Here is a 21,710-nt window from a genome sequence, read left to right on the forward strand (position 1 = left end):
GCTGGGAATCTATGGGCCCTTAGATGCAGTCCAGGCCTGCCGAATTGTGTCCTAAAGGAATTAAGGGAAGTCGAGATTCCATCTTCCCTCTTTTGCCCACCACAATTTTCTGATCACTCTATTTCTTGTTAACATTAAGTAAACCTCATTTACTTACCCCCAGCAAGTTCTTCCAGAGTAGGCACATGAAAAGCAAACTTCTCAACCTTGGCCATGTTTTATTTCAGGCAGCAAACTAGACAGCTGAACTACAGAGATCAGAGTACACCCCAGAAAAGGTTACAGGCTTGTTAATGAACACACTGGCTTAGCAGTTAAACAGAAGCTGCCTGGGTTTGCACAGCCTTTTACAGTAAGTTTGCTCAGTCACATTTGGAGATATGAGAATATTTGTTCCTGTGTCTTTCTATGGCTTTTACCACTTCCTTGACTTCTCATCTTGCTGCCCAGTTCTTCTGGATATTGGCAACCACAGAACATACCCTGACTTCAATTATTATGGTGTTTAGGATCAATCTGAAGATGTAAAGCTACAGTCCTAAAGCCATGGAACAGAATGAGATTTGCTTCTTAACAAACATACACAGAATTAGGCTTTATGGCTGCAGTCTTGTACACACATTCTTGAAAGCACCGTTGCCATCTTTTGAACTGGCCTCTGCAACTCTGCCTTTAACCATTATTTGAATAAGTCTGATTGAACTAGTGGAACTTGCATCCAAGTAAAACTGTGGGAATATTACAGTATGTTAAATTTTAGCCACCTTCTCTTACCAGCAGCAAATCTGCAACCAGTGAAGGCAGAAAGGAGAAGCCTATGATGACATCAACTTTTGTAGTATGCAGGCCACAAAAATGCAACAATGTTTGTTTGTCCTTAAGGTGTAGCCAGATTCCTTGTTGTTTTGGCAGGAACAAATGCAACTACCTCTCTGGAAGTAGGGATACTGTATTTATAGTGCTTTTAACACAGCTGTAACAACTTGTGCTCTATATTATATGTCCAGCCCTTTACTCTAGGACTTTCCTCCTCTATTTAAGAGCCTTACACGATTAGAAAGGAAACACTACAGATGACCTTTACACACGTACCTTGCCAGAAGGGGGATTCGTAAAGTGCTCCTTACCAAGTCAAGTAAGCAGTTTAATAGCACAAACCTGTTATTTGTGTAAACAGAAATAAGCTACTGTTTCCATAGAACTTACTCCCAAGTCAGTAGACGGCAGTAAAAGCCACTAGCTGTGAAAATAATTCATTACCAGGACTGCCACTTTCCCAAATGTCTTAGGAAAGACCAATATAAGTGACTGCATGCTTATTCTCATTTTTTGGAATGCTGTTGCCTCCCCCCAGAACGCGGGAGCTGGAGGTGAAGCTATACCTAGCTGTGAAACACTGTAAGTTCTGGAACTTTTTTCCTTTTTGAACATGCACAGGGTTGCAACCTAAATAGCAAAGACGCCTAGGGCTGCACTCTAATATTAAAACTGTTGGAAATGGTAGACCTTTCCTCTATTTTAGCATGCATACGTTTGCCCTCTAAAGAGTAGGGCTGTCTAGGTTATAACCTCACACTACAACCCATTAAGTCCCATTGCACCCAAAGAAATTTACTTCTGAATTAGTACATACTGGATTATAACATCGCCACGTAATTATAGCTACTTATCTACAAATCCGTGCAACACCAAAGAGCATTACTAGCCGGCACTGTTACATTTACTTACCGTCTCACAGCGCATGAATCGCCTCGTCGGACTTGCGCCCCCTCCCAGCGCGAGCTCTTATGAAGCCTCCAATCACCCCACAGCTGGAGCTCGACAGCCAATCATCGCTATTTCTCCCCCCCCCCCGTGCCACTCTCAAGATGGCGCTCGTTCCACCATTATATTCCCTTCTTCCCATCAGCCGCAGAAATCTTAGTTTCTCGCGAGCTTCTCAGGTCTTTTTAACGGGCCGGCGCCGGTTACGAGGCCTTGTTCTGTTGTGCGAGGCGAAGGGACGCAGGTGGGTGAAATCCGTCCGCATCTGCCATGTTTGGGGTTCTGCGCTGACTAAGGCTTATTGGGTAAAGAGAAAGGGTGTTGGTGCAGGAAGTAGTTAGATTATTGAGAACCTTGTGAGACGTCCTGGGGTCCAACGCCTAACTTCCTCCCCCGTCCATTGTTTCCCATGAACTTGCTAGTGCCGCGGCTAAATTTAAGTTCAGTCTAGCCCTAGGTTTGGTAGTGAAACCGAGATCTTGTTGCGATGAGCTGCCAAACTGAGGCGGATTATTAATTCGGCCGAGCCATTATTAGTGATATCTGACTGCCAGCGGCCTGAAGGGTTTCAGACTGGAGATTGTCAGGCCTTGTCTGGAAACGGTTTTAGCGGTTGGCCCGCTAGGGCAGGAGTCCCGACCTGCCTCATTTGAAGCCTTGCGTGTCTGGAAGGTGTGTTGCGTTGTCGGCCTGTTGAAACAAAAAGTCCCGGGGCTTTTTTCCATCTGATGCCCTTGGATAAGCTGCCCTTTTGTCTGCATGTGCTTCACCTCCTGCTACTCCAGCCGCGCATCTTTTTGAGTTAGGTTTTTTCCTGAAATTGCAGGAGAAAGATGCTTCCTGTATCCACACATCTTGTTTTCCTTTAATTTGTTCCTCCTTTCCAGAGCTGAGGGCTTCTGTATATTAAGCATATATACTTGACCACTGAGCTGTAGTTCCTCAGATCCTGAGCTGCTGATGAGCAACCCTTTACTTATCTAATCCCTGGTTAAGAGAATCGGTAGGGACTTTATATGTATCTTAGTATTTTGTTGCACTTAAATCCTGTTCTTCTAATGCAGGGGCAGGTAGCCTGGTGTCATTCATATATTTCGAATTACAACTCACATCCCCTGACAGCATGGCCGATAGTCAGAAATGGGTGGTGCCATCTAAAGCATGCCAGATTGCCTGCACCCTGCTCTAAAGAGCTGAGGATGTTGTAAATTCCCCCTCCCTGCAGCTTTATCGCTGAAATAATCCTGTGATTGGACTGAGAGTGAAAGATCCATTTCATGACTGGGTAGGGTTTTGAATCTAGACTAGCCCTATTCTTTGTTATTCAGACTGTATAGGCCTACTGGTTTTCTACTTAGTTGGCTTCTGCCAGCTCTTCCTAAAACAATGGGGGATCCTGGGAGTTGTTGTCTAGCATACCTAGGTGGGCGAAGGCTGCTATAAACATACAGGTATGTGACTGCTTCTTGAGGGTCCCTAAAAAGTGTGGTTTGACTTGCATTATGCAGACTCTGTTTTTGCGGATGTGTCTAGGCAATAGAAGGGTAGTTGTTCCTTCATCTTTTTCATGACATGTTGATAAGAGCCAGTGCGGTCACAGGAAATTTATATAAAATATTTTTGTCAACACACATTTGATGGAGTACAAGTTTGTGACGTTTGTATGTATAGCATTAGTTCTGCTGCTCATAATCATTGACTTTCATTAGTATTTCAATGCAGTATTGAATAGGATTACTGCTGTGACTCTGAAATCTCCAGTTTTTGTGCTTTGTGTTATACAATAATGGGCCTTATTAAGCAATTATTGAACACATTTCTGTTCAGCTAAAAGACTTTGATGAGCCACTTACTGCAGCTGGAAACAAAAAGAATCAAAAAGATTTATTTAAATAACTTGGAAGAACAGTAAAAAAAATCACTACATAAAAGTAGATTATGTGTCCTTTTTTGTTCTTGTAGACTGAGCAAATGAAGTTTTCCCTGATGCCAAAACACTGTGGAGTTTTAGGATGTATGCGTCTTGCTTGAGGAACTAAAGATCTCTTGCTTTTAATAATTGCTTTTGGGACTGTACTTTAGCATGAAATTAACACATTCTGTCTTCTTTGTAGTAATAGAAACTAGAACCAGAACATGGCTGATTCTGATGAAATGGAAAGCGTGTCAGACTCAGAAGGTCACAACAATGGCTGCTCCTCCGAAAATACCGCACAGTTGAAAACTTCCTTAGCTGGTGCTTCACCTGACAACCAAGTTTCAGAAATGTGAGCGTGTGTTTTATAAATAATTGTCATGTTTCACAAGATGGGCCTATACTGAATATTTAGAACAGCAGAAATAATTGTCTTGTATCCAAAAAAAGGTAAAACGCAAGTATTTAGTTATCCAGGTGGAACAAGCAAATTCTCTTTTTAGTCTGTGCCATAGCTTTTTTTGCTATCCATTCACTTTAAATTAGGGGTAGCATACAGCGCTCCTCAAGCACTTCCACCAATTATGTTGCTCTAGTGGTACCTAGAACAGAACTGAAATCCAACACTTCCTACAAGAACCCAGAAATGAGTAAAAATGGTAGTTTCTGGAATGGAATAGGTGAACTGAGCTCCTTCCTGTTGTTCCAGAGACGAGGGTTAGGAAGTTCTAACTTATTATTGTGCTGACAGCAGGTTTCTTTAATACTTGGATGGTGTTGGATGCTGCCCTGGATTCCATTCTGTCCATATTGTTGTGGGGTTATCCAAGTACTTTTCCAGGGTTCATGAGATGTTGCTAGTTCTGAAGCCAAGACCTCATGCCATCACTCCTAACTGAAGCGACTTATTCCAGAGCACTTGCAATGCCTGTTCTTTCTAACTTGTGTGCACAAGAATGTGGCTTGTTTCTTAAATGATTTGTTAAATCTGCTGTAGAATATAAGTCAGGGGTATAGAAACTCAGGCTTTGGAGCCACATTGAAACCTCCAGGTTTGCTAGATGGCTGTATCCTTTTCCCCCTGATCCTGCTCCCTTTCCCACAACCATCATATTTTCTCTGAAATTATGTAGTCTCCCCCTGCTCATTATAAAGATTGAAACACTACTAAGACATCCTTATTAGCAGTAAGGACTCTAATGTTGGTATTCTGTAAAATTTTAGTCCCTCCTTTTTGCCTTTGGTCTGTCCAGCACTGGTATACATTCCCCAAGAACTTCTCTGAAATGGAAATGGGGATAAATTAATTCTGATGTTAATGCCTCCAAAGAGTAATTCTTTGCTTTTGTTGCTTCAGCAGGACCAAGTCCAACCTGAATTCACGGAACCACTCAAAAAAGAAAGTGGGAGCTCCAGCTCTAGCGAAGCGAGCTAAGTATCGCCAAGCACAGGGTCAGTTTAAGTTGCCTAAACCTAAAATTGACCTCAGAGCCCTCTTTGACTACCACTTCCGAAGGAAGCAGGATAAGAACTGCAAAAGATGGAGGCCAAGTAATAAAGCTAGATGGAAAGCTCCACGAAAGCAGTCATCAAAAAAACGGATCAACAAAAAAAAGAAAAGGCATCCGCCTAAAAAGAGGCCCCTTCCATTTCCTCTTGTAGAAAAAATCTATGGAAGGAAACATCTTCCTTTAAAAATGGTGGAGCTTTATGAGGTAGGCCATATTCTTGTGCTGAGATGTATGCCTAATCCAGTTGGCTTTCTGAATGGCGGTCTGAATTTAAACAATTGCAATTGAAAAGTCTTGCTGGGTTTTAAAACAAATTGCCTGGCATCTTGCATCTGCATTTTGTTCATGGCAGAACAAATTTCTTCTGTTTCAGCTCGCAGCTTTGAAAGGATATTTCAAATACATTGAAATGCTTAAGTATGAGCATCACCTGAAAAAATCTCTGACACAGCTGAATGCTGGGGATGAACTGGAAAATGAGTGTCTGGAGTCACGGAAGCACAAATATCTGGATGATGATGGACCTCTTTCTCCCATTCAAGAAACAAAGTAGGTATTGTGGGTCCTGAATCTTTCTGTTACACCTGCTGAAGGGTAAAGCAGACATCCAGGACAGGAATCTGTTACTCCAGGTTTAGCACAGCCTTTGCCAGCCAGGTACCCTCCAAATGTTTTAGAAATGACTGACTTCAGAAGTTAGGGTTTTCATACTTACTTGGATTAAAAATAGTACAGGGATTGGTATCTTTCTTAAATATACTGTGAGAGAAGTGACCAAATCCCAGAGAGCCAGTGTGGTGTAGTGGTTAAGAGCATGGGACTGGGACTCGGAGGATCTGGGTTCGAGTCCCCGCTCAGCCATGGAGCCAACTGGGTGACTTTGGGCCAGTCACAGACTCTCAGCCCAACCTACCTCACAGGGTTGTTGTTGTGGGGATAAGATGGAGGAGGAGAGATGATGTAAGCTGCCTTGAGCCCTTTGTAGGAAAAAGGCAGGATATAAATCGCAATATAAATAAATAACTCGAAGATGCCCCTTTCCAGCTTGTTTTGATTTTCAGAAACACTAGCGAAGATGTTTTTCTAATGTGTTTCTGCAATTTGTGAGTGGGAATACCTCTCATACTTGCAATTGTGGAAGGACAATAACTAAAACTGCCCTCATGAAGGGGTACTGAAGGGGACACAGTCCTGTGAAAGCAAGAGAATTCTACAGTATTCTCACGATCACATAAGAATAGGTGTAAAACAATGGCGCACGCATGCAGTGTATTAATTAGCATTTGGAGTTCTTGCTTTTCTTTGCATTGTTACATAGAACTTACCTTGGCAATTCCTGTGTTTCAGGGAAGATGACCCCAGTGAGAATCCTGATGAACAAATTGGCGCCAGGGTAGTGGTAAGCTTCCATTGACTCATAACTTACTGGGCTAGTTTGTACATTAAAAATTACTGAATTAGTTCTTGGCTTCAGATTCTGACTTTTTTTTAGAGCAAGATGGGTGTAATATTGAATCTGGACAGGGGTTTCCTGGCTTGTTTGCATGTTCCATCCAGTTGCCAAAAGGAGTTAAGCAGGAGCGGATGGATGTTGTATCCCAGTACACCTAGAATTTTTGCTTATCAAGGACAAACCAGCCTGTAGCTGCTTTTCTCAAACTGCTTCATTTGAGCATTCTTTTAGAAGTCAGACCAAGTTTTGTCAAGGCTGTACTTCAATTTGGTACATTCATTCACTCAAGAATGTGCAGCCTTGAATGGAGAATGTACCAGAATATTTCTAAACAAGTTCTGGCATGTTGCTGTGCCTTTTCAAGCCTATTTTTTTCTTAACTGTAAAAGCTGTATTTAAAATTTTGCACATAAATTACATATGGCAGATTATATAATAGCCTCATGTGCTTGATCCTGCCTAATCTTGGAAGCTAAGCAGGGTCAGACCTGGTTGAAATCTGGGTGACTTGAAATGTTCTGAACTGTCCTGAGAGTTTCACCAATGGGCAGTATCGGTATGTAATGTAGTAGTAATTATAAAGATACAAACTAACATGTTTGTTACAGAAACCACTCTGTATGGTAACCCAGGAAATATGTAGTTTTTGAGATAGAACTTGTTGGATTAGATCTGCTTAATTGCTCTGATGCCAACATCCTGTTGGGTCCTCTAGGAATGAATGCAGTGTCTGTTTCTCTTCTACTATAGGACAACAGCTGTTTCATATTAAGTAGCAAAATTCCCAAGAAGTTCAAGAAGAAGACAAGGTGAGTGGTCTGTCCGGACATGGTATTCTTGATCTGGGGCCTATCTCTGATTGTCAACTCCAAAGGGATGTTCAGTGGGTGGCAATGAGGAGGCAGTCACTTACTTATGGAACAAGGATGGTCTTTTCAGTGCCATGTTAAAACTGTCCTCTGTGACAGGGCATTTAATTAGCTTTGATATTCTTCTGAGGCATCATATCGGCTCCTTAACAGGTCTTGTGACTTGTGCCAGCTATTGTAGCTTTTAAAATTTTGTTTTAGTGTAATTTTTATACTATTACCTTTTATGCTGTACTTTTATTGTATTTCATATGCTGTTGTAAATGGTCCAGGGAACTTTAGATATTGGGCAGTATGGAAAGAAAAATAATTGTCTAAAAATGAGCTTCTACTAGCTTGCTGTAGTTTAAACAGCTAAACTTGGGGAACTATAGTATATCGGAAAATGGGTAGTTCATAACAGGAAGCAGACTCTTCAGATTTTGTAAAGAGAATGTATGAACATCAGGCACGCTGAAGTTAATTCAGATAGAAGGAAACCATAGCTGCATATTGCATCTGAACTGAACCATTAGCTCAAGCTGGCTTCCAGCACCAAATGTGGGATAGCTTAAAGGGTTGGCTGAGATCGTAGCCTCTGATCACAGGCTGCAAGATACCTCCCTCACTAATGGTTAGGAATAACGAAAAGGAGTAATCCAAAACATTTGGAGGGCACAAAGGTTTGATTCTGATTTACAAATGCTTAAAGCAAGTAGGAGTATTAACATCCAAGATTCACTAAATCAGGTTCTTTTTCATTCTTGCATAGTATTTTGCTTTGTAATTACTCCTCTTTTTTCAGGATTTAACTAGTTCTGTGGTGAGCTGCTTGTGGAAAAGTAGAACAGAAATGACACAGTGTTATTGTTACTCGGTTAAGGTAATGGTTTTGTCTCCTTTATATCTTCACAATATAGTCCATTGTGAAGAAACTGGGCAATTTGAAATGCAGTAGCCTGTGCAGTAAAGTGGAGTAATGCTAATTTATATGCATGCATCTTAAACTTGCATGTTGACATGTAGCCTGCTTTCTACTGCATTTGGCCAGCCACTGAAATTGGGTATTTCTGGCCCTTTCCTAAAAAGTAATTACATTTTTCTCAGGGCATGCTTCAGTTAGGATCCATCCTCAGCACCTTAATATATGAATGTTCTCTGTACTATTTTCCCCCCAAGTTTCTTTTCACTGTGAAGCCTGACCAGTAGCACTAGTTTTGCTACATGTCCAGCATGTGGAGTTGAGGTCTTCGTGAAAGTAGCAGCTGGGCAGTTACTAGGCATGCTACCAGGTGCTGCTTTTAAGGAACTTCTTTCTGTCCCTGCACTTACTGTGAATGGGTTTCTTCCATTGACAAAACTGTAATAGGCTTTTATGTTGGCAGTAGGATTCCCAAAGAAATAGATGAAGAATATCCTCCATCTGCTGCAGAAAATGAATATCAGAATTAACTTCTAACATATTCATGTTCTTGATGTTACATGAAAATGTAAGTGATAGGGTTCTTTACTGGACCCAGATTCTGCACAGCAGTTCACGTGATGACTTTTTGAGTTCAACTGCTGAGTGATTTCAGAAATGAACTAAAGTTAATACTCTGAGTGGAACTGAGTGCAGAGCTGCTAGTGTTGCTTTTAATGAGAGAGAGGTGCATTCTTTGTCTCCGGACACTAAAGAAGTAACATGAAGATGGCCTTTCAGGAAAAGCTTTCAAACATCCCTCATCCTGGTGCCTCAGATGTCTTGGACAATAGGTCTTATCTCTGACTGTTGGTCCTACTGGTTGGAGCTGATGAGAATTGTTCAAAACATCTGGAGGATTAGGGAGGGCTGCTTTGAAAACTGCCTGAACAAATCCTGATTATAAAATAGATATGTAATATCACAAAGTGATTGCTTGTATCCAAGAATTCCACAATGTAGAAGTTGCCATATGCTTGATATGTCTTTCTCTTTCCATACCAGCAACTATGAAGTGATCTCGACCATACCTTTCTAAGTGAGGGCTCTAAGACCACATGGGAACAGCATTTGTTGATGGCACCAGATTGCAGGAAGAAAGATTACTTAAGTTTCTTGATTGGAAACATCCCATTTATACCTTTGGACTCAAGAATTGCTTCTAACTTGAAATTTTTTGAGCTTATAGGAAATGTACCTGTTCTAGTCAACTTTCTGTTTTCTTTTTGTATGGAGACTTTGGGTACACTAGGCATTTGGCACAGCTACCTGATCTGGACTCAACCTTATCCTCAAATCTAATGTTTAGATGTGAGAAAGCTGGAACAATAAGCTGAAACAATAAACTGAAACCAATATGCCAACTGCAGCTGTTGCCTGAGATGAGCTGCAGAACTGTCCCCATGGCTCCTTCAGTTTTATTAGAATCTGGATTCTCCAGTACCTGCGGAGCAAGAGAGGTTCTGGCAGTGGCTTATGCTTTGCAGCATTTTTCTCTGCTGCAATATTTGGTGGTGTCCACATTTTCTAATTACTTGTACCACATGGCCTTAGCTTTTGTTTTAAGTGGAGATCTTTTTGACAGGCTTTCTTGACAATTTCTAACAAAATCCATGGCTTTAACTTGACCTGATTGCTGATGTAAACTGGAAACTTTGAAGGCTTGTGGACAAGTCAGACATGGCTTAAGTTGCAGTATGGCCTAGCTGGGCTGAAACCCCCCTACTGCTGCTGTAAATGGAGTTGCTGCATAAAAAAGCAATACCGATCTTGAACTTCATTTGACTTGGAAAAGGAAAAATGATTTGACTGGCTTATGCAAGATGTAAGTTTGCATTGGAATGTTATTTGTTAAACCATAGGAAAGGAAAAAGGAACTTAGATTTCATGACAGCTTTGGTCAGTCATTAGAGAAATGTAAGAATTGCAAGGTTCTAAAAGGATAGGTATGCATGTGATACACTTCTACGTATTTGTCAGCATAGCTTCAGGTTTTGGCTCAACTTATAGACAAAAAACCGTGGAGCAGGTGCTAAGAGCAAATTCTTCTTCGCAACCCACAGTTGATCTGTATTGGCTGTGATACTTAAAGAAAGGAACATAACCATAGGGAAAAAGGCTAGGAATACTGTACTAGTTGATTAATTTTACTTTTTTCTCGAATCACAGGTTTCCAGGGGCAGGGTACTTGAAATCCAGGGGCATTGAAATCCCAAATTTGTGCTAGGCAGTAATGTTTGCTGGTTTGGGTTAATCAGTCTATAGGAATTGTTAGCAAAACATTGTGTGTTTCTTCAATACATTGCGAAAGAAGCTTACGTAAGAATTGGTCAGGAACTAGAGTTTGCAGTAGGCTCAAATACTCATGTAATATGCATTTGTCAGACTCACTGTTTCCAAATTCTTTGTTTGTAGCATTCTTGGAAATAAGTTGAGGAAAAAGAATCTTGATTGGCTCAGACAGGTATGTTAACATTCTTTCCCTGCGTAAGGGGCTGTACCAACTTTGGATGTTTTAGCGGGTAGAAGAAGAAGGCTAACTGCACTGTATGGTATCTGCATCCAGCAGCCTTATTTCTGATGGCATGTTCAAAAAGCAGTGCGACATTATCTCAGCATGTGGCATCGTTGGTTCTCAAGCTGCTGTGCTTGCTAAACCTGGTATTTTTGTTGAAACAAGAAAAAATCAATTGAAATTTCTCAGCCTGGTGCCATCCAGACTACACTTCTTATCACTTCCTCCCACCCTGTCCTTTTAGCCCAGCACATCTTGAAGATGTTGAGAAGGGGAAAGCCTGGCTTGAGTGAAAGATTTGTTAATTTTACTGTATTTCTGTACTTATGCATTTCTCCATAACCAAAGCTCTAGGGGAGCTGACGAGTTTGTAAGATAGTATTTAGATTCTAGCATAGTCGTTCCTTCTAGGATGGCTGTCCAGAGTTCTCCCTTAAGTATATGCCAGTGGAAGCTTTACATTTTGATATTGTAAGCTGGAACAGCCCCTTTGATCTCTCTTCATGATAAAAAAGTGTTTCTTCTGAAATTATGTCTTTATGTATGATTTCTTTATTGTACTGACAGGGGCTGATTCAGTATAACATTGTGAAAAGTTCTTGTCTTGAAGACAGACCATTTTATGAGGATAAGACACAGCAGCAGTTGTGAAAGAAACAGCTGCTACAGTCTGAAGGTAAGCTCTCTTTCATTCTGGAAATTAGATATACATAGAAGCGGGAGGGAGGGAGGTGTTTGCCAGTTGAACTAAGTTGAAATGCTTGAAATGCTGCCTTGTTGGTGTGGTGGTTGTGGGCACATAACACTTTGTGCCTGAAATAAACCGCGAGGCTACAGAAACACAGGTTATGCTTCCATCCTTGTACGATAGATTACATTGGTGACAATGAGACCTGTAATAAGCATAACTAGTGGGAGGTCTTCATTGACTAAATAGAGACATAGTTAAATAATGCATCTCAGTCTCGGAATACCTAGGCAACTGTACTGGCAAACTTATTCAAGGATATCAGATTATGTTTCCAGAACTGGTATGGATGTGGGGAAAGAGCCATTGAGTGCTGCCCCAAGCAAGACTGACTGTCTAGCTTATGCAGGTCAGGCCTTGCAGCTCATCAGGCGAACTGTATTTAGCCACTTAGTTGCCAGAGGCAACAAACAGATGGGGGACCACAAGAGGAGGAGTGTTCCTTTCTCCAGGCCCTTGCCATGCTAGGAGGTGAGGGTAGAAAATGTATTTTGCTGCCTGTGTTGCCACCATAGAAACCAGAGTAGCTACCCAGAGCAGAGTAGAAACCAGAGCATTTCTTTTCCACAGCTGTCCTCTGTGTTTCTGTGCTGGACATGGAGAAAGCACCTTACTCAGAGGTCAGCATCGATACTGGGGCTACAACTTCCCCAGACCCTTCTGCACTGCTGTGCTGGGTGTCGAACAGAATCACCTTCTGTTTGGCCCAGTGCACATGTTTAGCTTGCGTTCATTTTACTGGCCTATTTTTTATTCAAAAGAGCCATTTCTCCTCTGCCACTCACTCTCAAGAGTCAAGTGCAGGTTAGTGATGGATGGATGTGTGTTGATATACAAGGCAATCTAAGTTGATGGTGGTTTGTCTTGTATATGAGCAAGATGCCTTGCAAATCCCATTGTGCTTGAGAAGAAAAATGCAGCAGTAGAAAGGACTATAAATGGAGATTCACTGAATGTTTCCTGTTTTGCTTTTCAAGGAATCCAGTTGACGTACATCTGTCTCCTAAATAAATCAGTAAGAAGCTGACACCGTAACTTTGAAAAGGTAACCATTACTAATGGAAGGACTCTGGAATCAATTTCCTAGTCTAAAAGTTGTGTTTGACTTGAAGGCTGTGGTTAGGAGTTATGATGATTGGCAAGATGTTCAACTGCTCTGAAAAGAGTGAATGATAAACAGCCATTCTGAACACGCTGATTGACCAGCCGTGTAAAGGGGAGCTGCCTGGGACTCTTGCCTAACCAGTCTGAGTCATGCAGGTGTGCAGCTGTGTAGATTGCGAGGGGTGGGGGGTGGGTTGGACTCTGGTTCCAGTAAGTGCCTGCTAGCATGGTTAGTGATCAGGAAAGCTGAGAGTTGCAGTCAAAAATTACTGGAGCTCAACCTTCTGCCTAGCTCCTATAATACATGCTACAAACCTGGTATGTTTCTGTGGGAGCACTGAATGAGACAAACTGGTATTCTTCCTTGCCTAATAATAGGAGAAAAACTTAATTTAGCAGCCTGCCTCTATTTGCAGAGTTTGAAAATGCTGGATGCTAGTCTGCTCAAATACAGGAGTCACATCTGATTTAGTATTGGGCATTGCTGTCCTTCAGCTTATTTGGCAAGAGTGGGAGTCTTCGGGGAGCAGATTCTGCAAAAGCATCTTTGTAATGACCTTACTTCATGTATGTTCTTACTTGGCTGTAAACTGCAGCTGGCTCTTTAGGTGAGAAATGCGGCACAAGTACAGTGAAACTATTCCAGCAGCGGCGATGGAAGCATTGAGGTAGGAAAGCTTGTTTTACCTTAATCCTTCAGCCTAGGCCAGGGGTCGGCAACCTTTACCACTCAAAGAGCCATTTGGACCCATTTCCCACAGAAAAGAAAACATCGGGAGCCGCAAAACCCTTTTGACATCTAAAATGAAGATAACACTGCATATATTGTTTTTTACCTTTTTGCTATGTATAAAAAAACTAGTGTGATGCATTTATGAAATCAGTGAACTGCTACAGAGAAAACAATTTTTTATTTCTGCATGCAACAAACACATTTTGAACTCCAAAAAAAAAAAAAAGGTGCTGGGTTGAAGGTTACTTTCGAATAAACTAATGTCTATTTGAGTCCTCCTCATATTTATGAAATAAAAAGCCAAACTTAAATTATCCACTTGCAGCAAACCAAAAATGCTGTCTGCTTCTGTGTGCCCTCATCCTTTTATCACGTGTACTGGAGGGTGCAGTCAGTTGTCAACCTGAATAAAAAAAGGACTAACTGATACTTTCATACAGTAAGTAAGAGTTTCTACAATATAACAAATACAAATAATAGTCCGGTGAAATATTGAACAAACATCCCTCTCCCAGTGTAATAATGTTGCTGGAATTTTTGTAAGAATCATCTTAAAACAAGGAAGTAGACCTATATCTTCATTATGATTTAGCTGCAGCTCTTGTTCAGTCACTAAAAACTGTTATTTTTAATCTTACATTATAAACTAGTAGGACTCCTTTCATATATTTTGAATAGAACAGCTTCCTGCAGAGTCAAAGTCAGTGCTAAAGGGCTGCATGCATTAAAGAGCAAACCCCATGAGTTCGTCAGTGGTAAAAGCAAATTAATCTACTATTAAACGTTCAGTTTTCTTCAGAAACTTTTCTTCGATTTATCCATGGTTGGCCTACCGGGGGAAAAAGTTCATTAAATCGGCGCAGGTTGCAGATCGGTAGCCGTGCCGGTGCATGTTTTGAGTGATGGAGCCGTAGCAGAGGGATTCAAGAGCCACGTGTGGCTCCGGAGCTGCGGGTTGCCAACCCATGGCCTAGAGGGAGGCCGGGGACAAATTGCAGTCCAATGGATCTGAAGGCAGCAGGTTGGGGAAGGCTGCTCTGTGATTATAGTTGTACATTCAAGAGCAGAGTTGCCAAAATAAAAGGTTGCCCCCCCCCCCCAGAACCCTCTGTTCTGTGCCACAAAAAGGCTGCGTCTTGGCATACAATCCTATGCAAGTTTAAATGGGGAAAAGGTCCAACTGCTCCTTTGCTAGCAGAGGGTCACATTTTTATACTTGTTTTTTTTACTGTTTGCATAGTGCTAAATGCTTAAGTACTATACATGCCTAAATTATAGGCATGTATAGTGCTTCTATCAATTGTGTTGATATGAAATCCAAATTGAATCATATTTTAAATTCAAATTTAATATAGTACAGTGCAACCACTTATAATAACTTTACAGTCCTTAACAATTTCGGAGCAGCCTTATGTTGAGGCCTATCCCGATGGAGCTTTGCTGTAGGTTCTTGTCGTTGGAAATGCCTCAAAGAGCAAACTTGTGGCTTCGCTTTACCCACTAAACTACGTATTAGTTTGGTGGGATAAAACTACAAGACAGTTAAATATGGAGTAATTCCAAGTCATGCTCCTTAGTAACAGGCACTAAAATGCTGTTGTTTCTCTGCAGGCAGGGATATTGTTGCAATCTTCCAGGATTGTCAAAAGGTAATGTTAAAACCCATTGTATCCATTGTAACTGTAACATGCCAAGTCAGACTAAGCTGATCATAAAATGCTGTGGAAGAATACCTAAAATAAGAGTTGCAATGTATGAATGGCTGGGTGGTATTAAGAAGTTTACAGAAAGACATTTCACACTCTGGACCCAAACTATCAATTGTGATCTTGTGGTAGTTTTAAGAACTTTCTCTAGCTGGCTCCCTTTGGTTCATAGTAACAGAATTTTCCTAACACCAAAAACTGGCTTATCTATAATGGATGTAGCTAGTGGTTTAGATCAGGAAAAGTCCCCATTTTGGCCATAAAGTTTACTTACATGACCTTATACCTAAGGGAGAACTGTGCTAGTACTGTAATAAAATGTTTTCTCCAGGTTGTGAGTAAATGGTAGTTTCCTATGTTTCCCTTTCACATCCAATGTAAAATAGAATAAATAGCCACAGCAGCAACTACTCATCCAATTTCAAGCACTCTTCCAGGTGCTTTCCCCCCATCACAGATGGTATCCAAACAGCAACAAGTCATGGCAGTGTAAAAAGTATAAAACTTCAGGATAGTAATTTGGTCTCTACCAAGGCTGCTAGGAAAAACTATTTCTGGTATGCTGTGGACGGGACCAGAAAGTAACGCCTCCAGATTCTTGTGCCGCTACTCTGGTAGCATCAAATCTGTTGGAAACAGTTGATGAAAGCTATGAATGGTGGGGTGGGCCCTAATGAGAGAACTGCACTTGAAAGAACCCTGAAGAGCCCTGTAGACATTGTTCCATGTCTGACCTTACAGTGAGTTCTTCATGAGATGGATGAGGTCTTGCAGGCAAATCTTCTGTATTCTGTTCAAGCTGCTTAAAGTTCAGCTTCCTTCTCTTAATGTTAACTGTGTTTAACCTGTTTTCCAGCAGCTAATAAGCTCTTCATCAAAATCATCAATGGAATTTGCAAGATAACTGCTAAAGGTAAAAATGTTTGCCTTTGGGATTCAGTACCAAATGGTCACTTCAAAGAGGGCTGTATTCTGTTGAACAAGCAGCTCTTAACGCAATGACCTAATACAGAAATCCTCTGCAGGATATCAAGAGTACTTTGTGTGCTCTGTGGTCTATACCAGAGGAGACACGGTCATGAATGTTAAGTGTGTGAACAGGTGCTTTGCAGGGAAATTTGGGCTGCCACTGATTAAATTTGAGGTTTCTTATCTGGAAGTAACCTTGTGTAACAGTTTTGACATGAAAGGGGCTCTGTGGTAACTTACAGCCACTGCTGTGAGAAGGGACTTGAGGTGTTCAAAGCTTGTTGAGAAATTAGTTTGACAAGAGGGAGAAGAAGGTCCCAGTTTTGGTCTAACATTCTTCGTATAATTCTTTGAACTCATAAAAAATGCTTCTATTCTAGGTATTGAACCCTGGAAGAACAACTTAGGACACCACAATACTTTTTCCATCAAATATTCTGACTTTAAACAACTGTTAAATTCCTTTTGCTGAATTGCAGCTCATCTGCCATTTGCTAACCAGTGATAGGATTGTAATTAAGCAGCTGTCCAATAAACAAATCTTTAAAAACAAAGCTTAACCACGGTTATTCCTTTCTCCTCTACATTTGGATACTACTTTGTGCTTTCTGAAACCAACAAAATCAGGGACTCTGAAGGTTTTTGGCTCATCTTATATTCAGCTTCGAGTTATACTAACTCGAGTCAAAAGTTTTAGTAACCACCTAGTTCAGGATTAGGAAGCTATAGCTGATCTACTGATCTGTGATTTGACTAGGATCCTATTAGTTTAACAATAGCAGTCAGTCTTTTTCCCTTTGAAGCATTAGGATAACCAGGTCTGTGCAAGGACTGAGTACAGATTGGTTTTGACATTTATTTATTTAAAACATTTTTACGCCGCCCCCATTGCAGCAAAGCCTCGGGGCGGCTCACAAGACCAAAATGTAACAAATTGTACAATAAAAATATTAAAACCCGGTGCATGTTGGCTTAAAAGATTTAAAATCCTATAAATAACCAATAAATTAACAATTAAGTTTTAATTAATAAAAAGGTCTTCGCCTGGCGCCGAAAAACAAATAACGATGGCTCCAGGTGGACCTCTCTGGGGAGCGCATTCCATAGGTGGGGTGCCACCGCAGAGAAAGCCCTCCTCCGGGTACTTGCCCTCCTAATATCATTCACAGAGGGTTCCCGGAGAAGGGCATCTGTTGCTGATCTATGTTTCTGTTCTTGGAATATTCTGAGGTTCTCAGTTTCACTCAAAAAAACAAGCTATGGTTGGTAGATCTTGGGAGTTCTAGAAGTGAAGGCAAGATCTGATCTGGTGGTTGCTGGCCTCTTGCTTGGACTCTGAATCCAATTGCAAGTGGAGCTAAACAATTCAGTGTGCATATGGCTAGAGGTAGGAACCAAATTGCCATTCAGGTCTCCTTAGGACCATGAGCATAGTGCCCAGGTTGAGGTATTTATGCACTAGCCAGAGTTCTTGCCATCCACATAAGTCCATTCATGCCAGCTACTTTTGCTGGTCAAGAATGTGGGATGAGATTATTACTGGGATAGGCCTCATCCTATGGTGAACAGGACCAGAGCAAGCATGGCCCTCCACATCTTGGTGCTTCCTCACAAGCCTTCATATTTGGTTGCCTCTATTAATTTGCAGATTGCTTAAGGGCAAATAGCAGTTTCCATTAACTTCTGGACCTTTTCACATTAAGCTGGTTCCTGATGGGTTTCCTTCCTGGTTAATAGAAATGCAGGCACTACAAAGATTTAAAAAGGTGTTTCCCAAGACCTCATTGAATAGTTCCTGGGTGAGGATGGGGCAAGCAGTGCAAATGGCGTAGAAGAGAGCAATAGCTGGCTGTTCTTATCCGGGACAAGAGTGGGATCCACAGCCATGCAAGAGATTTGTATCATTCACTCTCATAGAATCTGATGCCTCTCTGGACCACAGGTGCAGTGCTGTTGCCAAAAAGAATCAAGAGAGGAAAGTTATGGAATGGTAGCCAGTTCTCACCACTAATACTCTGATTTCCCAAACACAACACCTATATTTTAAATATTAGATGTTCTCTGAGCTCTGAGGAACTTGGGGCAGAGCTTACAGATGACCTTTCTGATCAGGGAAAAAAGAATTTTGTTATACAACTTTGTCCTATGCCAAGATAAATTTTAATAAGCTTTCAGCCTGGTTCTGTTGTCTTTCAAGTTTAAACTCAAGAACCTAATTATAAGCATTGCCAGAACCCTAAAAAAGGAACATCTACATCAAGGACAGAACCAGGAACTGTTTTAAAATTTTCCACTATAAAAATGTAATTATGCACATTTGAATAGAGGCATACCTACTCTGTTGTAATTCAAGACTATATAATTCTCACATGCAGCTAACTTTTCTTTTACACTGAACTCTCACTAGAAGTTTACTTTCCTCACATATTTGACCTATGCTAATGCTATTGGCTGAAGAAGAAAGGCTGAGAAGTCTTCAAGCTTCCCACATATTACAACGATGGAGGCCTGCGGTGGCTGATTCTTCCCACTTGACAGATGAAGTAATGGGTATATTCCCCTGCTGATGGACGGCTTTGATTTGGCATAGCTTTTGTCAGAGGGGAAATGGTCTGTAAATTTCTCCTCCCTCCCTATATCACTTCCCCCACAATTTTGAGTTCCCTGTTTTGCTAGAGCAGAGGGAAATATGGCTGCGGGGGAAACTGACAAATCATCTCTCCTGAATTCCCACCAAAACCCGCTATAGCTTTGAAATCTTCCCCAAAATAGGCACTACACAGCATCCATATATGTGTGATGCAGAGACCACGATGAAGAACAGACTAATTTTTTGTAAATTAAAATTTATTATAAATAACTCTAATAACAATACAAAAGTATGTGATGTTTCTTTAAAAAACACATCTCAGTTAAAAAGCCATAATTGCAAAAAAACAACCAAGTCAGTCTATGCAGGTTTGGATAGTCAGGCAAATCATCCAAGTTCAATATATATTATATCTAAGTCTGGTACATCATTTCATGTATTAACCAAGTTGCTGAGGTGCAGTTTTTAATTTACAGTGAAGAGGTTTCATCCATCCACAAGATGCCTGGTTAGCATGAGCTTTTCATTTTAGCTTTTCTGGCTCGTAGTTTTTCCAATGTTTTCTGTAGAGAAAAAGAAAAGAAAGGCCTGAGCTGGTAAGAGTGGGCCTCTAGAACCAGACCAAAGTGGAAAAGTGAGAAGAGTTTTTGACTTGAGTCAGAGGGAGAATGGGGCAGGGGAAAGCCTTGGTCAGTCACCAGATTCAGTGTGTGACTTCTGGATACCTGTGGCCTAACCTACAACCTGCCATGAGCTGCATTTCTCCCTCCGACAATCGGCCTCAAGCTTTTCTCAGCAAAACTCTTTATTGTTTCTACATGTAAATCATCCCTTCAAGTCTCTGACCATGCACAAAGCTGTTTGTTGAACCCAACCTAGCCATTATTTCCCAAAACTCTCCTTATGAACCTGCTAATGACTGACCCTTGGGGAGGTGTGATGTGAAACCGTGCACACCTTTTTTCTACATGCTCCTCAACCAATTGTGCTTCTTATTGCTGCCTCCACTGCCACCTAGCCACAGGGGGGTGGGGGGGACTATCTCAGAGAGGAGTGGTTGATCTGTTCTAAGCTTCCCCAGTCTCAAAAGCTCCTCCCACTTCCTGTACCTCCATACTGTTCCTAACATCTGTCTCTACCTCTGCCCCTTCATCTGTCCTTGAACTAGTTGCTGGCATCTCCATTCCCTGCAAAGTCCTGCTTTTCGATCCTATCTAAATATTCCCCTTCTCAATCTGAATTGAAAAAACTGGCATGGCAAGCATCTGGTGGGAACGCCTGCCTGAGCCCGCCATCACTCTTGCTCCCAACACTAACAAGACACTTGTGAAAATTAAGGATGGGTCCATGTAGGCTAGAAGATGGTCTTTTCAGAGGAATTACAACTCCCAGTTACTGCAATAAGCAATGCTTGTTTAGACAAATGAGAAGTTCAAGCCCTGCTTAGTTCCAATTCAAATGTGCCTATAGTTTGATTTGGGATTCCCTTGCAATGAAAAAGCTGGCAGTCACATATGGAGCTGCGTTTTTCTAATACTTAAAATAAAGAACATTTCTGCAGCTAAGAATTTTGTTCTGCATATATATGTAACAGTTAAAGCTGGAACAGGCTTTAACTGGTGGGTACTGTTTTCTTTCTTGCCTCTTTTAACTTACTTTCTTTGCTATTATAATGTAGTATTCATCTTATATTTTGTTTAAGGCACTACTTGTAGTATATTCACAGATGGGATGTATTTCCTAAATAAATATGGGTAAGCCAACTGATATTGTTTTCGTATTTTGTTGCCTATACCACTGTAAAGTGCAACACATTGCTAACCGTTCTGAAAAGGAAGTGGATTCTATTCTTACTATTTGTTCTCTCTACCTGCTTTTTTCTAGATAGTCAGGCATAAAAAAGTTAACTCTCACACATGGAACATTCTTTAAACAAATGTCTACATTCTAGACCAATCTTGGGTTCAGTTCAGAAAGCACAAGTGTAGTTATGGCCACATAGAATTTGAGAGGAAAGTGGTGCCCATGTTATCTTGCAAGCATTTTACCTTTTGAAATTCCTTTGCTTTTTCCCGGTTTTTGGCATAATTTTCTTGTCTCTTCTTCTCTTCCTTTCTGATTTTCACTTCAGCTAGATTGTTATACAATCTGTCAAAGAGCAGAAAGGTGTTTATGGTATCGATGTCCTTAAAACAAACCTTTCCCCATGCTGCATGACTAGACATTAAAATAGAAGATGAAGTACAGTGCTTCTGCAAAGTGAGGAACATTTTAGGGGCAAAAAACTTCAAGTGTCCCAATTGCTTCCAATTACTCAGATGGTCAATGGAAGGCTCTTTAATAGGTGCCATTCACACCATTATCCCTTGGCTGGGTAGCGGCTGAAAAAATAAATTACAGATGTGAGCTTAAGGGAACTCTACTCCTTGCCAGCATCCTGATCCAGATGGCTCCCCCAGCACCTGCAATTTATTGTTTTAACAGCTATTTACATAACAGCATAAATGGAATTGAGAGTAATTTGGCCTTCAGTGTGCCCTGCAATGAATAAGGTACCTTGAGTATTTTGAGTTAAGAGACTAAAAATGGAGCATTAAGTAATATAATTCCATTCCATTAATCTATGATGCAGCCACATATAAGACAACTGCCAGTTCTCAGTGCCTCATTTAATGAACCGCTGTAAAGACCGTGGAAGGGCACAAGAGTTGGAGAAGCTTCCCTATGAGAGAGAAGATTCAAATGGTTGGGGCTTTTTCAAAGTTTAGAAACAATTACTTTTCTCTCTAGTTTGTTGGAATAAGGGGCATGCAGAATGTATCATGCAATGGAACTCATACAGAGGTAAGACCATACCATTAAACAAAGTAGCAGTTATGTTGAAAATGAATAC

General features: G+C 41.0%; 3 protein-coding genes and 6 non-coding genes across 25 annotated transcripts in view; 7 read left to right on the top strand and 2 right to left on the bottom strand.

Annotated features, from left to right (window-relative positions):
• The window catches only part of CUNH11orf54 (chromosome unknown C11orf54 homolog), a 15,584-nt gene extending 13,800 nt beyond the window's left edge, over positions 1 to 1,784 (bottom strand). The window contains exons 1-2 of one of the 2 annotated variants that reach the window (XM_044442642.1): positions 1,729 to 1,784; positions 158 to 248 (exon numbers count right to left, since the gene is read on the bottom strand). In XM_044442642.1, coding sequence (XP_044298577.1) covers positions 158 to 215 — 58 coding nt within the window. In that variant the 5' untranslated portion in view covers positions 216 to 248; positions 1,729 to 1,784. Of the gene's footprint in view, positions 1 to 157; positions 249 to 1,092; positions 1,677 to 1,728 lie in introns of those variants that run through there. The other variant, XM_044442641.1, reaches the window with a different exon arrangement.
• Positions 1,785 to 1,898: 114 nt separating this feature from the next.
• On the top strand, positions 1,899 to 16,781 carry TAF1D (TATA-box binding protein associated factor, RNA polymerase I subunit D). Of its 4 annotated transcripts, XM_044441485.1 has the most exons (15): positions 1,899 to 2,008; positions 3,879 to 4,031; positions 5,037 to 5,394; positions 5,564 to 5,739; positions 6,538 to 6,589; positions 7,394 to 7,452; positions 8,297 to 8,374; positions 9,458 to 10,277; positions 10,868 to 10,916; positions 11,535 to 11,643; positions 12,693 to 12,760; positions 13,416 to 13,487; positions 15,164 to 15,201; positions 16,115 to 16,171; positions 16,608 to 16,781. In XM_044441485.1, exons 2-7 carry the CDS (start codon positions 3,901 to 3,903, stop codon positions 8,301 to 8,303), a joined length of 783 nt encoding a protein of 260 aa, XP_044297420.1. In that variant the 5' UTR covers positions 1,899 to 2,008; positions 3,879 to 3,900; the 3' UTR covers positions 8,304 to 8,374; positions 9,458 to 10,277; positions 10,868 to 10,916; positions 11,535 to 11,643; positions 12,693 to 12,760; positions 13,416 to 13,487; positions 15,164 to 15,201; positions 16,115 to 16,171; positions 16,608 to 16,781. The 4 variants fall into 4 exon arrangements, with proteins under 4 accessions (XP_044297420.1, XP_044297416.1, XP_044297417.1 ...); XM_044441481.1 differs by lacking the exon at positions 8,297 to 8,374; XM_044441482.1 differs by lacking the exon at positions 8,297 to 8,374 and having other exon boundaries at positions 16,118 to 16,171.
• Positions 9,025 to 9,098, top strand: LOC123029602. The gene has a single exon (XR_006415957.1). It is a non-coding gene; the product is annotated as a small nucleolar RNA SNORD5 (small nucleolar RNA).
• On the top strand, positions 10,994 to 11,133 carry LOC123029595. Its single transcript, XR_006415950.1, has one exon. It is a non-coding gene; the product is annotated as a small nucleolar RNA SNORA8 (small nucleolar RNA).
• On the top strand, positions 11,738 to 11,871 carry LOC123029596. The gene has a single exon (XR_006415951.1). It is a non-coding gene; the product is annotated as a small nucleolar RNA SNORA1 (small nucleolar RNA).
• On the top strand, positions 12,837 to 12,910 carry LOC123029594. The gene has a single exon (XR_006415949.1). It is a non-coding gene; the product is annotated as a small nucleolar RNA Z40 (small nucleolar RNA).
• LOC123029599 lies at positions 14,966 to 15,096 on the top strand. Its single transcript, XR_006415954.1, has one exon. It is a non-coding gene; the product is annotated as a small nucleolar RNA SNORA18 (small nucleolar RNA).
• LOC123029597 lies at positions 15,779 to 15,899 on the top strand. Its single transcript, XR_006415952.1, has one exon. It is a non-coding gene; the product is annotated as a small nucleolar RNA SNORA32 (small nucleolar RNA).
• Positions 16,782 to 18,946: 2,165 nt separating the features above from the next.
• The window catches only part of CEP295 (centrosomal protein 295), a 41,052-nt gene continuing 38,288 nt past the window's right edge, over positions 18,947 to 21,710 (bottom strand). For 12 of the 13 annotated variants that reach the window (XM_044441472.1, XM_044441475.1, XM_044441471.1 and 9 more), the window contains 2 exons: positions 20,866 to 20,965; positions 18,948 to 19,380 (listed from right to left, as the gene is read on the bottom strand). In XM_044441472.1, the coding sequence (XP_044297407.1) occupies positions 19,327 to 19,380; positions 20,866 to 20,965 (154 nt within the window). In that variant the 3' untranslated portion in view covers positions 18,948 to 19,326. Of the gene's footprint in view, positions 19,381 to 20,865; positions 20,966 to 21,710 lie in introns of all 13 variants that reach the window. The other variant, XM_044441480.1, reaches the window with a different exon arrangement.

The sequence above is a fragment of the Varanus komodoensis genome, unplaced genomic scaffold (genome assembly GCF_004798865.1).
Source record: "Varanus komodoensis strain SLA01 unplaced genomic scaffold, ASM479886v1 scaffold4, whole genome shotgun sequence".
In the NCBI taxonomy this organism is placed as follows: domain Eukaryota; kingdom Metazoa; phylum Chordata; class Lepidosauria; order Squamata; family Varanidae; genus Varanus; species Varanus komodoensis.

What these genes read in the sequence shown, in the direction of transcription:
- TAF1D (XM_044441481.1), top strand. Translation starts at nt 3,901, where the DNA reads ATGGCTGATTCTGATGAAATGGAAAGCGTGTCAGACTCAGAAGGTCAC. An exon ending in AAATGGTGGAGCTTTATGAG is followed by an intron (nt 5,395 to 5,563) that starts GTAGGCCATATT and finishes CTTCTGTTTCAG; the next exon opens with CTCGCAGCTTTGAAAGGATA. An exon ending in TCTCCCATTCAAGAAACAAA is followed by an intron (nt 5,740 to 6,537) that starts GTAGGTATTGTG and finishes CCTGTGTTTCAG; the next exon opens with GGAAGATGACCCCAGTGAGA.